This window comes from Phoenix dactylifera, chromosome 17 (genome assembly GCF_009389715.1).
Source record: "Phoenix dactylifera cultivar Barhee BC4 chromosome 17, palm_55x_up_171113_PBpolish2nd_filt_p, whole genome shotgun sequence".
Lineage (NCBI taxonomy): Eukaryota > Viridiplantae > Streptophyta > Magnoliopsida > Arecales > Arecaceae > Phoenix > Phoenix dactylifera.
This window is the reverse complement of record NC_052408.1, coordinates 11,039,634-11,051,886: the sequence shown is the minus strand read 5'-3', so window position 1 is coordinate 11,051,886 and position 12,253 is coordinate 11,039,634. Positions and strand designations below refer to the sequence as shown.

Below are 12,253 nucleotides of genomic sequence, written 5' to 3'. Positions count from 1 at the left end.
TTTCAGACAGGAACTAGAATAGGGGGTAACAGATGCAAACGTCGTTGCTGAAGTGGTCCTCATAAGAGGAGAGGCATTGAGGAAAAAAAAAATATTGCAACAAGGTGGTCCTGAGAAAAGTTGGTACTTGTCATACACATCTTGGAGCCAGGATCGATACATACGAAAGAAGCTTTAAGAAGTTTATTTATGATAATTTGGCGGTACATAAGCAAGGTATATGTGGAGAGAGGATGCAGAGGAGGGAGAAGGGAGCATATACAAAAGATTCCAACTTCCATCCTATAATCTTAAGGTAATCAAATCAACTTTATTTTATTGCATGCATGTAGCGCACGTAACCTCAAAAAAATATTCAAGTGTAATGCGGAGATGCACAAGCCATGCACATGCAATACAATATATTTTGTCCATAGGCACATTGAATTATTATAATTGCTTCTCCTGTAACAGGTATAAATTCTAATTCGTTGAGAAACTTGGTGACCCATTAAAATTTTCAACTATTAAACAATTCATATATTTCTCTAGATACTCATTAATTGTTCAAGAGATTAATGAATTCTTTTTATGATTTCTTGTAATTATATTTCCTGTGTTCGTTGCCGTTTCAGTACATGTTCTTGCTTTCCCCTGCAACTAGACATTAATTACATCCCTTTAAAGTACATTGATTTTTTTTTTCTTCTGATCCATTTTTTTTGAAAATTCTGCAAATACGCAAGGTTTTACGCTAATCTACTTATGGATACCATTTCTCCAGCTCTAGTATTATGTTGATTAGTGAGAGGGGTTTTTTTTGTAAAAAAAAAGAAAAGAAAAAATGAAAGGAAACAAAGCCATAGCAATGTGAAAATAATAATTTATTATTATTCAAAATAATTGTACTACTCGGAATTTTCACAATATCTAGTGTGTTATCTACAACTAATAGCACGAACGTTTCAAATCAACAATCACAGCATCTATACAAGGACATGCTTGTCACTCTTCAATCCAAATCAATAGACATGCCAATATTTGTAGAACCTAGAAGAAAAGCTGGTCTTTGCCTCCTTGGAACTTCATACTTCCCGTATTTGCCGTTTCTCCCTCCACTAGGTCATGGTCATCCATGCCCACATCTAGCATCAGCCCAAAATCATCGTCACCGCCTCCTGAGTCCATTCCCATCATGGTTGTGCTGTCCACCTCCTGTGGGAAACCAAGGAAGTTGTAGTGCAATACTGCCAAATTAAGGAAGGTGTTTGAGCTGTTGCCCTCCTGATATGGGACAGTAGGGAATGATGAGCCCATCTGCTCATTGCACCCATCTGGCATGGCATGGTCATTCAGAGGGGATGACTCCAAATGTGATGAGGACCACCCAATGTTGTTTTGCTGATCATTCCCCAGGCTGCAGTTCACCGAGTCCCCTTGCTTCTTGTGAAAAACTCTGCACAGAACCCAGTCTTCCTGTAACACGAAAAACATCCAGAAACTACTAAATGAGCACAGACGCTGCATTGTGAAAACAAAAACTTGCCACTGAAACAATAAGTTTAACTAAGAGTTATCTTCTTTGAAAGGGGAAGCAAATGCAGGCTCCTAGATGCAAATCAGCGAATGAAGCTCAGAGAAGCACGAAGAACCCACAACAATGAAAGGACGTCTGATAATAATACCTTTGGGGTGTGTGTGGATTTTCTAGCCGGAACTCGTGCATGACCCAACTGGTCTTCATCCCATTTGGAGCTCTTCCACGATAGAAGACCAGCGTCTTCCTCATCCCCACAACTGCATGGGTTGTAGGGTCATAGACTGTGCGATCCTTCCCGGTTGCCTTCCAATATCCGGACTTTGTTGCCCGATTTGAGCGCGAGCCAGTGGCATACTTACGGTCACGGAAGCTGAAAAAGTACCACTCATTTGCACTTAGCTTAGCCACCTCTGCAGCCATGCAAAGGTGGATTTAATCAGATTTTTGCAGGAGACTCATATAATATGATGCCTACCTTCAGTAATTTAAACCAGTAAATCCAATTCAAATGCAAGCTACATCTGGTCGACGTTCGTGCGTACAGTACAACAGTGTTATTAATCACGTGATACCTTATAATTAGACTAAATAGGATTGCTGTGAAGAGGTGACAAAACTTTGCACTGTAGGAAACCAATATATTACTCTTGTTGATATATTCGAGAGAAGCTATGACTTAATCACGCAGTTGAAGTTTAATTATATTCTATCAAACAAGTTCACATATATAGAAAGTGTACCCTGCATGTTGTTCGCATAGAAAAATCAGATAATATCTCTTACGCATCTGTAAACAGGTTCCCCAAGCTAGATTACTATTTGCAGAGCACACAGAAAAAAAAAAACTATTGATATGTTTATAGGATTATAGGGGACTTACACCTAGTCGTGCAATAATTTCCAAGGCCTGTACACTTGAACCAGTTATCCCTATCTACAAATTCCTAACGACTACAGTAATTGTATATTGCGGAGGAAAATTGCTTTGATCTGTGCATGAGAACAGTCCTCCAATCGTTACTCATTTCATTTCTCAATAAAATGCGCGGTGGAGCCACTGTTCTGCTAAAAAAAGGGAGGGGGAGGTCCTATACTATAGTTGTCTAAATTCTCTTCCATGAGAAGGGTGATATAACGGGGGAAAAAAAATTACACAGGCCTTTTAGAGTCAGAGAAATCATGCAAGTATAGGTCCGTTTCTAAGAACCCGCATTCCTGCACTCTTTTCCTTGCAAATTAAGTTTGTTCTTGTTTGCTGAAGTGCAAGACGCTAAGGCTACAAGTTCTAGAGAACCTTATGCTGGAGTCGTATTTAAAATGAGAAATTCTGATAAGAATGATAAGAATAGAACGAAAAACTGAGGCACATATTAAAATTAAAACAGTTGTAGGATATGGGAAGACTATCCACCTGGAAGCTCCCATGGCTCGCGAGTATGCAAATCCACCTCCACCATGGTTCCTCCAGAGACTCTTTCATTGGCCACCTTTTTGTAGAGATAGTGGCAGACCAGCTCCTCATCACTTGGGTAGAACCTAAACCCTGGTGGGAGAGTGGACTCTATGTCCCTTAGACCCATATCTTCTAACAAGAAGAAGAAGAAGAGGAAGAGGAAGAAGAAGGCGAGAGAGATAGAGAGAGGGGGGAGGATGACAAAGGCGTACTTAGGAGAGTTGGTGCAAAGATATCTTGCAGATGGTTTCTGGCTGGAAGAACTCTGAGAATGGCCGCTTAAACCCTTGTAGTTGAGGTATGGATACTTAATTATAAATATATAGAGGGGAGGCCATCGAAATTTGATCTAGTTTGGTCATGAAAACTGCCGTCACTGTTTATATTATTATCCCCGTCATCTCGGGGAAGAAAGCGTGCGTACCGGTCGTAATCTCTGGGAAGATGCTGCGGGCCTCATGCTTGTGCAGCAAGAACTTAAGAAAGCCCGTGGTCACAAGAAATCTCCTCAGGGAAATTATGTGGATAACCCCATCCTGATGTGTCATGTAAAGGTTACAAGGGGGGAAAAAACAAGGCATTTAAGGTTGTTAGCTTAGATATTCTGACAAATATATAGGCTCCAAGAAATAATACTTACGAGCAAAAAAGAAAAAAATAGTGATTGGATCAAATTTTTGAGATGTAGACGTGGGCAGGACACAGCCACAATCGTGCAATGTTCTCCTTTGGGGGATTACTGTAGAATATGAACGTATCTCATGAAAGAAAATGGATGGTTGTTCTCTTACCAGATGAAATAGCATATATATAACTCTCTGAGGAAAGGATTTTCCTTCCCTTGTTAATTATTTCTCTACTTTTTTATTGTGTCAAATTCTGTCGTCTTGTGTTAATTAGTTAAGGTGCAGAGGAGGGTTCATACCTTTTTGTTTTTTCGTAGTATCTTAGAAGAGACAAGCAAAGCTTCATGGAAAGAAAGGATGCTTTATAATTAGCCTTTTCACTGTAGTTTAATTGGCGATCAGCTTTCTTCCTGCCTAAGGTAAGAGAGAATTAATTAATGAAATAAAACCGAGGCCATCAATTCTACTGTCAACATGTGCATGAATACCCTCTTGATAACGTAGAGAATATGCGGAAAAAGATATGACGAATGCGGCCCTGAGACATATATTATAAGCATCATAAATAATAGAGGATGAGACTACTGTGAAATGTCCAGAATAAGTGAATCACACTAATTAAACATAAGCTCAGCGGACATATCGATCGAGAATCATTGGATGCATTCGATCCACAAAAACAATCATTGGATGCAGTTCCAAAGGGAAAAGAAAAGAAAAGAAAGGTATAACCTGTGCAGAATTTGATTCTACACAAACATTGCCCCTAAAAGATGTATGTATATATATAGGGAGAGAAATATTTTTTCAGGAGACATTTGGTAGTTTTTATGTTCTCAGGTTGGCGGTGAGATGCATGCAATGTTGATTGCACTCATGGAAAACAACTCTAAATTAAAGTATCCATGTAACACACAAGCATAACTGATGAATTAGCTAACAGTACTTCTGGTGGCAATTTGCCTCCTTAATTAACATCACAAAAGAAAAAGAAAAAGAAAAAGAATAAGAATAAGAAAAGAATTAGCTCACACTAAGTTGCACCTAATTAATTGCAGGTCCTGGTAAATATGGGTATACCTCTGTCGTATCACCTGCAGCTTCGACAAGGAACGTCCGGTGATCAGGGCTCCCGGTACACGGCAACCTTGAAAGGTGACCGATCTCAATGATTGTGAGGAGCAAAATACAACAATAACCCATGCTTGATGGCAAGTCCTTGGCCGAGCCAGTAGCACCCCACAGGGGCCAATCCGGTCTCGTGGAGAAGTTGTAGGTAGAAGTAGCACATCATCCACGAGGCCAGAAAACATTGCAATGATTCACGTACGTCCAAGATTGGGAACTCCATCGCTCCTCTTGCACGAAGAGTGACGGCTCCATCCTCTCCTTTCTTCCAGCAACCATCACCCTCCACAATCAAAGCCATCATTCTGCAACTTCTACTGATTTTTCCAATCATTGCATGAAAATATATAGGAGCAAAAGCTAGATGGAAGAAGAAGAAGAACTTCTCGACGTACGTGGCGGTGGTCTACATGCACCCTGTTCGATGGCTTTGAGGTCAACTTGTTTGAATTCACATTCCACTGCCAGCATCATACCATCATATATATATAATTCAACATTATAATCATTGTATAGGCAACTTCTTCTCTTCGAACACAAAAATCTGAGAAAGATATATCATATCTAAATTATTAATATGTCAAGCATCCATGCTGCTATGGAAGAACCAAGCAATATCTTTTGTATCTCTGTCGGACATGCATTGCTTGAAACAGCCTAATAATTGGCATGGATTTCCCAAAAAAAAGGGGGGATAAATTCAAATCTACCAACTTGTTCATGATCAGAGGCATATCGGTGGGGCAAAATCCGTATGATCATCTACTAATGAGTAGCGAATTTTATTCCTCAGAAGCATTTCTAGTATTTGATCCAAAACATCGATCACAGCTAAAGCAAATAAACCATATCTCCTTTTTTTTTTCTTTGTTGATAATAAACAAACAAACAAACCATATCTCCTTTTTTTTTCTTATTTGTTAATTGAGTGTTTGCATGGCCCAAACAACGTATAACCAGGGCGTCTGGACCCCCTTTCACTCTTTAAAAGTGGCAGCCTTCGTCTCTATTAACATAGCCTTTCATTAATTAACAACAGCAACAATAGCAGCTGCGTATTAATAAATACGTAATTAACACTTTCTGGACCCCCTTTCTTTGCGTCATGAGTGCTCGTCATAAATAATATGTAGCCTCCCGGTAGCTCTCTTTTGGAAAGCGAAAAGATTATTTTATATCAGTGATTCCGGGAAAAAAAAACGAACATGGCACTATTTTACTATTCTATTGATTGGAGCATTTATCATAACTAAATATCCATCTTCAACAATTCCCACTGTTTCTCTCCAATAAATATCCAATGTTGCACTTCCCACTCAAAGGCCATCCTCTTCTCCCGTGGGATACGGGAAACGTCTGCATATCGCAAAGAGATGTACACTTCTGGACGGCCGCTATATTATTCAATCATGGAGACAAATAGTTATCAAACATCCAAAATTGATGGACCATACATGAATGCAACTCTGTATGACCTGTTACATCTCGTTTAGCAGTCGTCCATCTTCACAATTGGATAACATGCTGGCCATCAAAGGCTGTATGGTTGCAATGCAAAACATGCATGATAGAGATCTGAACTCTCTCTCTCTCTCTCTCTCTCTCTCTCTCTCTATATATATATATATATATATATATATATATATATATATATATATATATATATATATATATATATATATATATATCCATTCATGCTTATCAATCATCTTAAAACGTTCCAAATTACATGCATTGATTGGATAGTTTAGTTCAATTAAGGGGCCTACTGTCTTGTAAGTGTTTATCTGCCTAAGGATATTTTCATCCAATATATGCACTGATTTGGATGGCCCAACCGTCTCTGAACGTCTCTACTTGTTAGATATCCGGATGAATGCTGCAATACGTACGTAGAACCTCTCTTTTCTTCTAGCCTGGGCATTCCGTGGGAAACAAGGGCCCGAACATTAGCTTAGATGTGAAAACTATTGCATAATAACAACAACTCAAGCAATAAGAAATAATCATTTTAAAGGACAAAAGGATCAAGATATTTTCAGAAAACTAAAAGTAGTTGGCAGGTTTAGCAATCAGTGGTATAGAGTCCAACCTAAAATAACAGACAACGAATCAAATGATGAAACTTTTGGATCGATTTGATTCCGAACTTCCAATGGCACACTATGGCTAGCCATGCGTACCCCACCCCCTAAAGCTCATATCCAGAAAAATTCCGTGATCAAGTGAGATCTTGGTAAACAGTGACGGCATTTGTTATATTTGGACCGTAAGAAACACATAAAAACCTGCTACGTACGCCCTTCCTCACAAAAAACCATTCAAGAGGACAGGATATTCTAATTGAATGGTCACAGTCTATCGTCATGTCATTCTCCAAGATGGCGATTCGTTGCGATACCAGAAAACATATTTTAAAATAATAATAATAAAAAAGAAGCTCCTCTGGCCAGTTAGGGTTGTATTTAGCACTGGGAGACTGCTCTGATGGCTTGGGAAGGTGGGAAATGGTTGTCTACAAGCATTGCTTGGGACGGACACCGACCCAATTCTTGAGAGGGAAGCATGGAAGATGGGACCCATCACCAATAATTTTAGATGTTCTGTGCCACCATGAAGGTAAGTACACAGTTGAAGGGAACGCACGGGATTGGACACGTCGAGCCCTTGGCTCACCAATCAGGAAATGGGGGTCCACGGGTTGAGGTCACGGGTCGATCCCACCAGATAGACAAGGCAAATGGCGAGTCAGCGTCATCGCCTCAACCGCGTCCATGAGTTAAAAATACGGGTAAGGTTAAAAAATTTAATTTATTTAAATTTAATCATAAATATCATGATAAATTTATAGCCGGCTTTCATTAATCTATACTGCAGTATTTTATAGTCTATATAAGCTATAGGATGAGTTCGTTTTGTTACTATTTGCTACAATTCAGGATCTACTCAAAATAACTAGTTAGAATATATTATTTAAATTTCTTACTTTTATAAAAATGTTTAAAATTTCTTTGGTAAATAATTAATATAGAATTAAATATATGTCCGTACGGTCCTCACGGTAGGCGCATTATTAGGTCACAACTTTTATTAGTTCATATTTCAAAGGAGAAGAAAAAACAAAGAGGAAAAGGTGAGAGGAACGCGATGGTGAAATATTAAAAAAGAAAAAAAGAATTAATAACATATTTTATTGAACTTCTGGAAAGCGACAAAACTAAGGATTTTACGACAATATCGGATTTAATTCTTCAAAAGCTGTACCGAGTCCAGATCAAATCTGCAAAGAAGAGCCGACACTGGAGATGCGAGCTCAGTTTACAAAGATGATATTTAATATTTAATGAACTGGGAGAATCGAATAAATCCAAGATTAGCAATCTAAAATAAGTACAAGAATGTAATATCCTGCACTAAGTTGCAGTCTCCGGGCTCACGAGTCACAAGAATCAAGTCACGGGCTCATGGACGTGGTCCATCTATGCCCAACAATATGAAGAAAACTCTAATCCTGCTTGTGCATTATTAAAAAAAAAAAAAATATTATTATATACATATTTTCACCTTCTCGACTATTGCCTGAGTTCCGGTTAGATCCTCGCAAGTTTAAAAAAAAATTAATTGAGTTTCTCAAGTTACTTGATTTACCGGAATTATGTCGTATGCCTGCCATGCGGTGTCCCTCTGATTTTTTAAGGACCGAAGCACCCGTGGCACAATTTGTATAAGGTGAAAACTTCTAGTATCAAGGAAATATAAAACCGCATGACCCCAGGTGATTGCCATCTCATGTAACTAGAATTTCTCTGCTACAAGAAAAGAGGAACCAAAGACAAAGAAGCTAAGAGAGAGAGAGAGAGAGAGAGAGAGAGAGAGAGAGAGAGAGAGAGTATGCCTCACCATGCATGGAACCAAGTCCTCAAATGAATGAAACCAAACTGGGAGGACTATGCGACCATCGTCATCCAAACAACTTTTGAAGGATACTCGGTACCCTCCTACATCGTTTTCTTGGTGAAAGATTCGATCTCTTTAATATTCTTTATGTTGGGGTAGAATGGGGAGGGAAGCAAGGAGAGTGCTTATTAAGGGCTTTGAGAAAGGTTGGTGAAGCTGCAGGCACTGGTGAAGGGACACAACATGCGGAAGTAGGACGCAAGTACGCCCTGGCTAGGATCCAGGCCTGGGTGAGAGACCCTGTGGACCGGCTCGCCCAGGAGGCAGCCGGACGCAGCAGCAACAAGTCCTCCCTTTAGCTGCGACACCTCCATTCGGGACTCCAGATACCTCCAGAAGCTGGCATCGAGAAGATCCATGGTGGTAATTACTCTTACATATATAGGCCGTAGAACAGGATAAAAAAAATTTCCTCATCCTTGTTTGCGTTTTGGGGTAAGACTACTTATACTTTTGACTCATAGTTTCCAAGCAAGATGCTTTCGAGTGTTGGGAGATACCTGACAGTCGAGAGAAAGGAGTAGCTTTGTGGACGTTTAAGATGATCGGCCACAGAGCATCGAGGAGATCCAAGCTATGGTGCAGAGGAGAAAGGAGCCTGCTTTGAAACGAGAGCGAGCCCTCTCATGTGCCTCGTCTCTTACTCGTTGCTTTCAGCATTATATTTCCTCTCTGTATCAAAATTTGAGCCCCGATTGATTTGTTTTGCACTTTTGCCTTGCTCCGAGCCTATTTCCGGCCCATTCGGAAGTTCTAGAGACCCCATATATAGGAATTTATCCCTATGAATCTATGATGGAGGAAGAAGTGTTCTCGATCGGGAGGAGAGCAGAGGCCTCGGGGTCCTCCCCTTTTCACCGCCCCCACCACTCCTGTGATGTCATCGCCCACCGAGTTGTGGCCTCTGCAAGTCCTCGCTGCGGAAGGGAGCAGCAGAAGAGCTCCCTCGCCTACCACCACCACCCAACGGCGGTGCCAAGCTACATAACACCGATGGAGTCGGTTGTGGCCCAACCGCGGTTGCAGAGTGCGCCGAGACAAAGCCCCAAGGTGAGTCTACGAGAGATGCAGCGGCGAGAGCTTGGCCGAAAGAGAGGAGCACGGGTTGAATATGCATGAGAGGAGCGTGCTTTTGAGCCAATGGGATGCTGCTTCACCGAGGCCATGGCCACGGGTTTGGCTCGCGCGCGCACAAGGTGATCCCTTTGATCTTTTTTGATGGTATATAATAGGATCGTCCTTTTGTCGATGGTATATATAGGATCGTCGGACAAAACTATACTACGGATCCCTCTCCATCCGTCCCTCTCTCTCTCTGCCTTCTCCTGACACAAGACGTGGGGCACCTTCGACTTTGGCCGCGCATCTCCCCGGTTGCGCTCATGACAGAAGACGTGGGGCGCCTCCGGCCGCGCGTCGAACCTAAGGTCTCCACTTTACGAAGCTGTACGTGTGGTAGGTTGAGCGCTAGTTCCTGTGACTGAGGTAAGCTCAAGGAGAGATCCGTCCTCCAAGAACCTTCTGCTCTGTTTCTTGACAATATTATGAAGATCTTACGCGAATCATTTAGCTAGTTGCTGCAGGTGCAGCACATTGAGTGCTGGTTCCTGTGGCTGAAATCTCTGTTTATTGATAATATTTTGAAGATCTTATGTGGATCACTAATCTAATTGCTCCATGTTAAATTCAAGAACCCTTCTACTCTGTTTGTTGATAATTTTTCAATTTTTTTTTTTAATCATTCCTTTGTCGCCATTTCTTTTTTGTAGTATCTTGATTTTTTTTCTATCTTCTTGATAATTTTTTTACTTTTAGAATTTGCATGAATGAATTTTTTTTTTGGATAAAATTTAAATTTTCACTTGATCATGGATGATTGATTTATTTTGTATATATCATACGGTCAAATGGTTATATCAATAAAAAATACGTTCTGTTCTAAAAATAAGAAGAAAAAAACAGAATTCTATATTTTTTTTATCTATGGAGATGCCTTTCATTTTTATTTTTTCGAAATAAATATTAAAAATGATAAAATAAGAAGTCTGTCTTTATTTTTTGTTAATTTTTATTTCACAAATCTTTGCCCTTCTTCGGTGTTTCCCCAGAATCCTGACCTTACGACTCTATTTCAGGAATATATACTTGCGTGAAAAAAAAACATGCATTTCCACCCTCGCTTCAGAGGGTTTTATTTTTCTGAGAGGCTTGCAAACCTAGAACCCCAAAGCAGATAAGAGTGATCATTTGTATCCTTCGGTGTCCCACAAGTTAAGCAGATAAGACTGTTGGTCCAGCACTACTTCAACACCAAAGACCTTTGGTATTGTCATCTGCAATTATATTTCGGGTTGTCCAGATACAGGTAACCAGATATTGGATTGAATTTAATGAGTTTCTGCAAGACCAGACAATATAACGCCGTGTGCTAGCTGATTTCAATTTCTTAGTGATCTATTAAGCACATTCCAACCAAACATAATAGTCCCTAACCCTTCTAATGACCTTCATTCAGAGGTTGTGCCTTATTCTCCACCAAGTAGGATAGATTCTAAGGGTGCCTCAGTACTCTACGCAAGGATCAAAATTCTATTACATTTGCCAAGAAATCCTCCCATGATAGTAACATAATGGAGATACTGGCATGTCTTTTTCTAGTTGCCCCTTGTGGTTGAGATCATCTTGAAAATTTAAAATTTTGCAACCTAAACACTCCAATAGGGCCTCATAACATCCACAAATCATATGATGTCCATCTTGATTCTCTCATCTTGATAACATTAATAAAAAAAAAGTCTAGCAAAGACTCAGAACAATTCTAATTCGCAGGTTCAAGATTGTGCCAGCAAGAGTCAAAATTTGACTTGCATATGATCTCAATTTCCACAAACAAAAAAGTGACAATAACTTCAGTTGAGAAACTTCTTTAAGCAGATTGTCTCAATTTTCTTAGTTGACAATCAGTTGCACATTAAATAGAAGTTCATGCACAGGGGGCACTAGGAGAATGTGAATGGTAAAAAAATCAACAGAAAATGTAATTATGACATGTTCTGGAACATAGAAGAACCTCCTCATGAACCCATATCTCCATCATCACCATGTAATCTTAAGAATGTAAATTTCAAGCTGACACTACTCACACATTTTATCGCTGACATGGCTTTCAAAATTGATCAAGTTTGATGGCCCTCATAATTGATCAAGTTTGATGGCTCGTGATCCTTACTATGCACCAACAACAGAATTCCATTTACTGTTACGTTGATTTATACAATGAATATGATCAAGCCACTGGAAAGTTAATAAACAAAATCATATGAAACCATTTTAAGTCTTTGTCCAATAAAGAAATTATTATAATCGTATGATTTTTTTCACATTTTTATTTGATTAAATTAAAATTATCTATAATGTATCGAACCAATTTAGAACACCAGTCTAGTAAAGTATCAATAATAAAATATATCATGTCTCAGGCCTAACATGTCAGCCAACGAGGCAATAACAGTCTAGAACCTTGCTTCAAGATGGTAAATATTATTAAATCACATTGTTGCCATACGTCAC

The 12,253-nt window shown here is 39.5% G+C and overlaps 1 protein-coding gene and 1 long non-coding RNA gene across 3 annotated transcripts; one reads left to right on the top strand and one right to left on the bottom strand.

The window, feature by feature from the left end:
• Positions 1-842: 842 nt before the first annotated feature.
• On the bottom strand, positions 843-3,507 carry LOC103721902 (protein CUP-SHAPED COTYLEDON 3). Of its 2 annotated transcripts, XM_039115014.1 has the most exons (4): positions 3,185-3,500; positions 2,931-3,062; positions 1,665-1,929; positions 843-1,455 (listed from the first exon to the last, which is right to left on the bottom strand). In XM_039115014.1, the coding sequence occupies exons 2-4, from the start codon at positions 2,974-2,976 to the stop codon at positions 1,404-1,406; spliced, it is 363 nt and encodes a 120-aa protein (XP_038970942.1). In that variant the 5' UTR covers positions 2,977-3,062; positions 3,185-3,500; the 3' UTR covers positions 843-1,403. The 2 variants fall into 2 exon arrangements, with proteins under 2 accessions (XP_038970942.1, XP_008810507.2); XM_008812285.4 differs by having other exon boundaries at positions 2,931-3,507.
• A 3,007-nt stretch (positions 3,508-6,514) lies between these two features.
• Positions 6,515-11,125, top strand: LOC103721897. Its single transcript, XR_606369.3, has 2 exons — positions 6,515-9,046; positions 9,148-11,125. It is a non-coding gene; the product is annotated as an uncharacterized LOC103721897 (long non-coding RNA).
• The last annotated feature ends 1,128 nt before the right edge of the window (positions 11,126-12,253 follow it).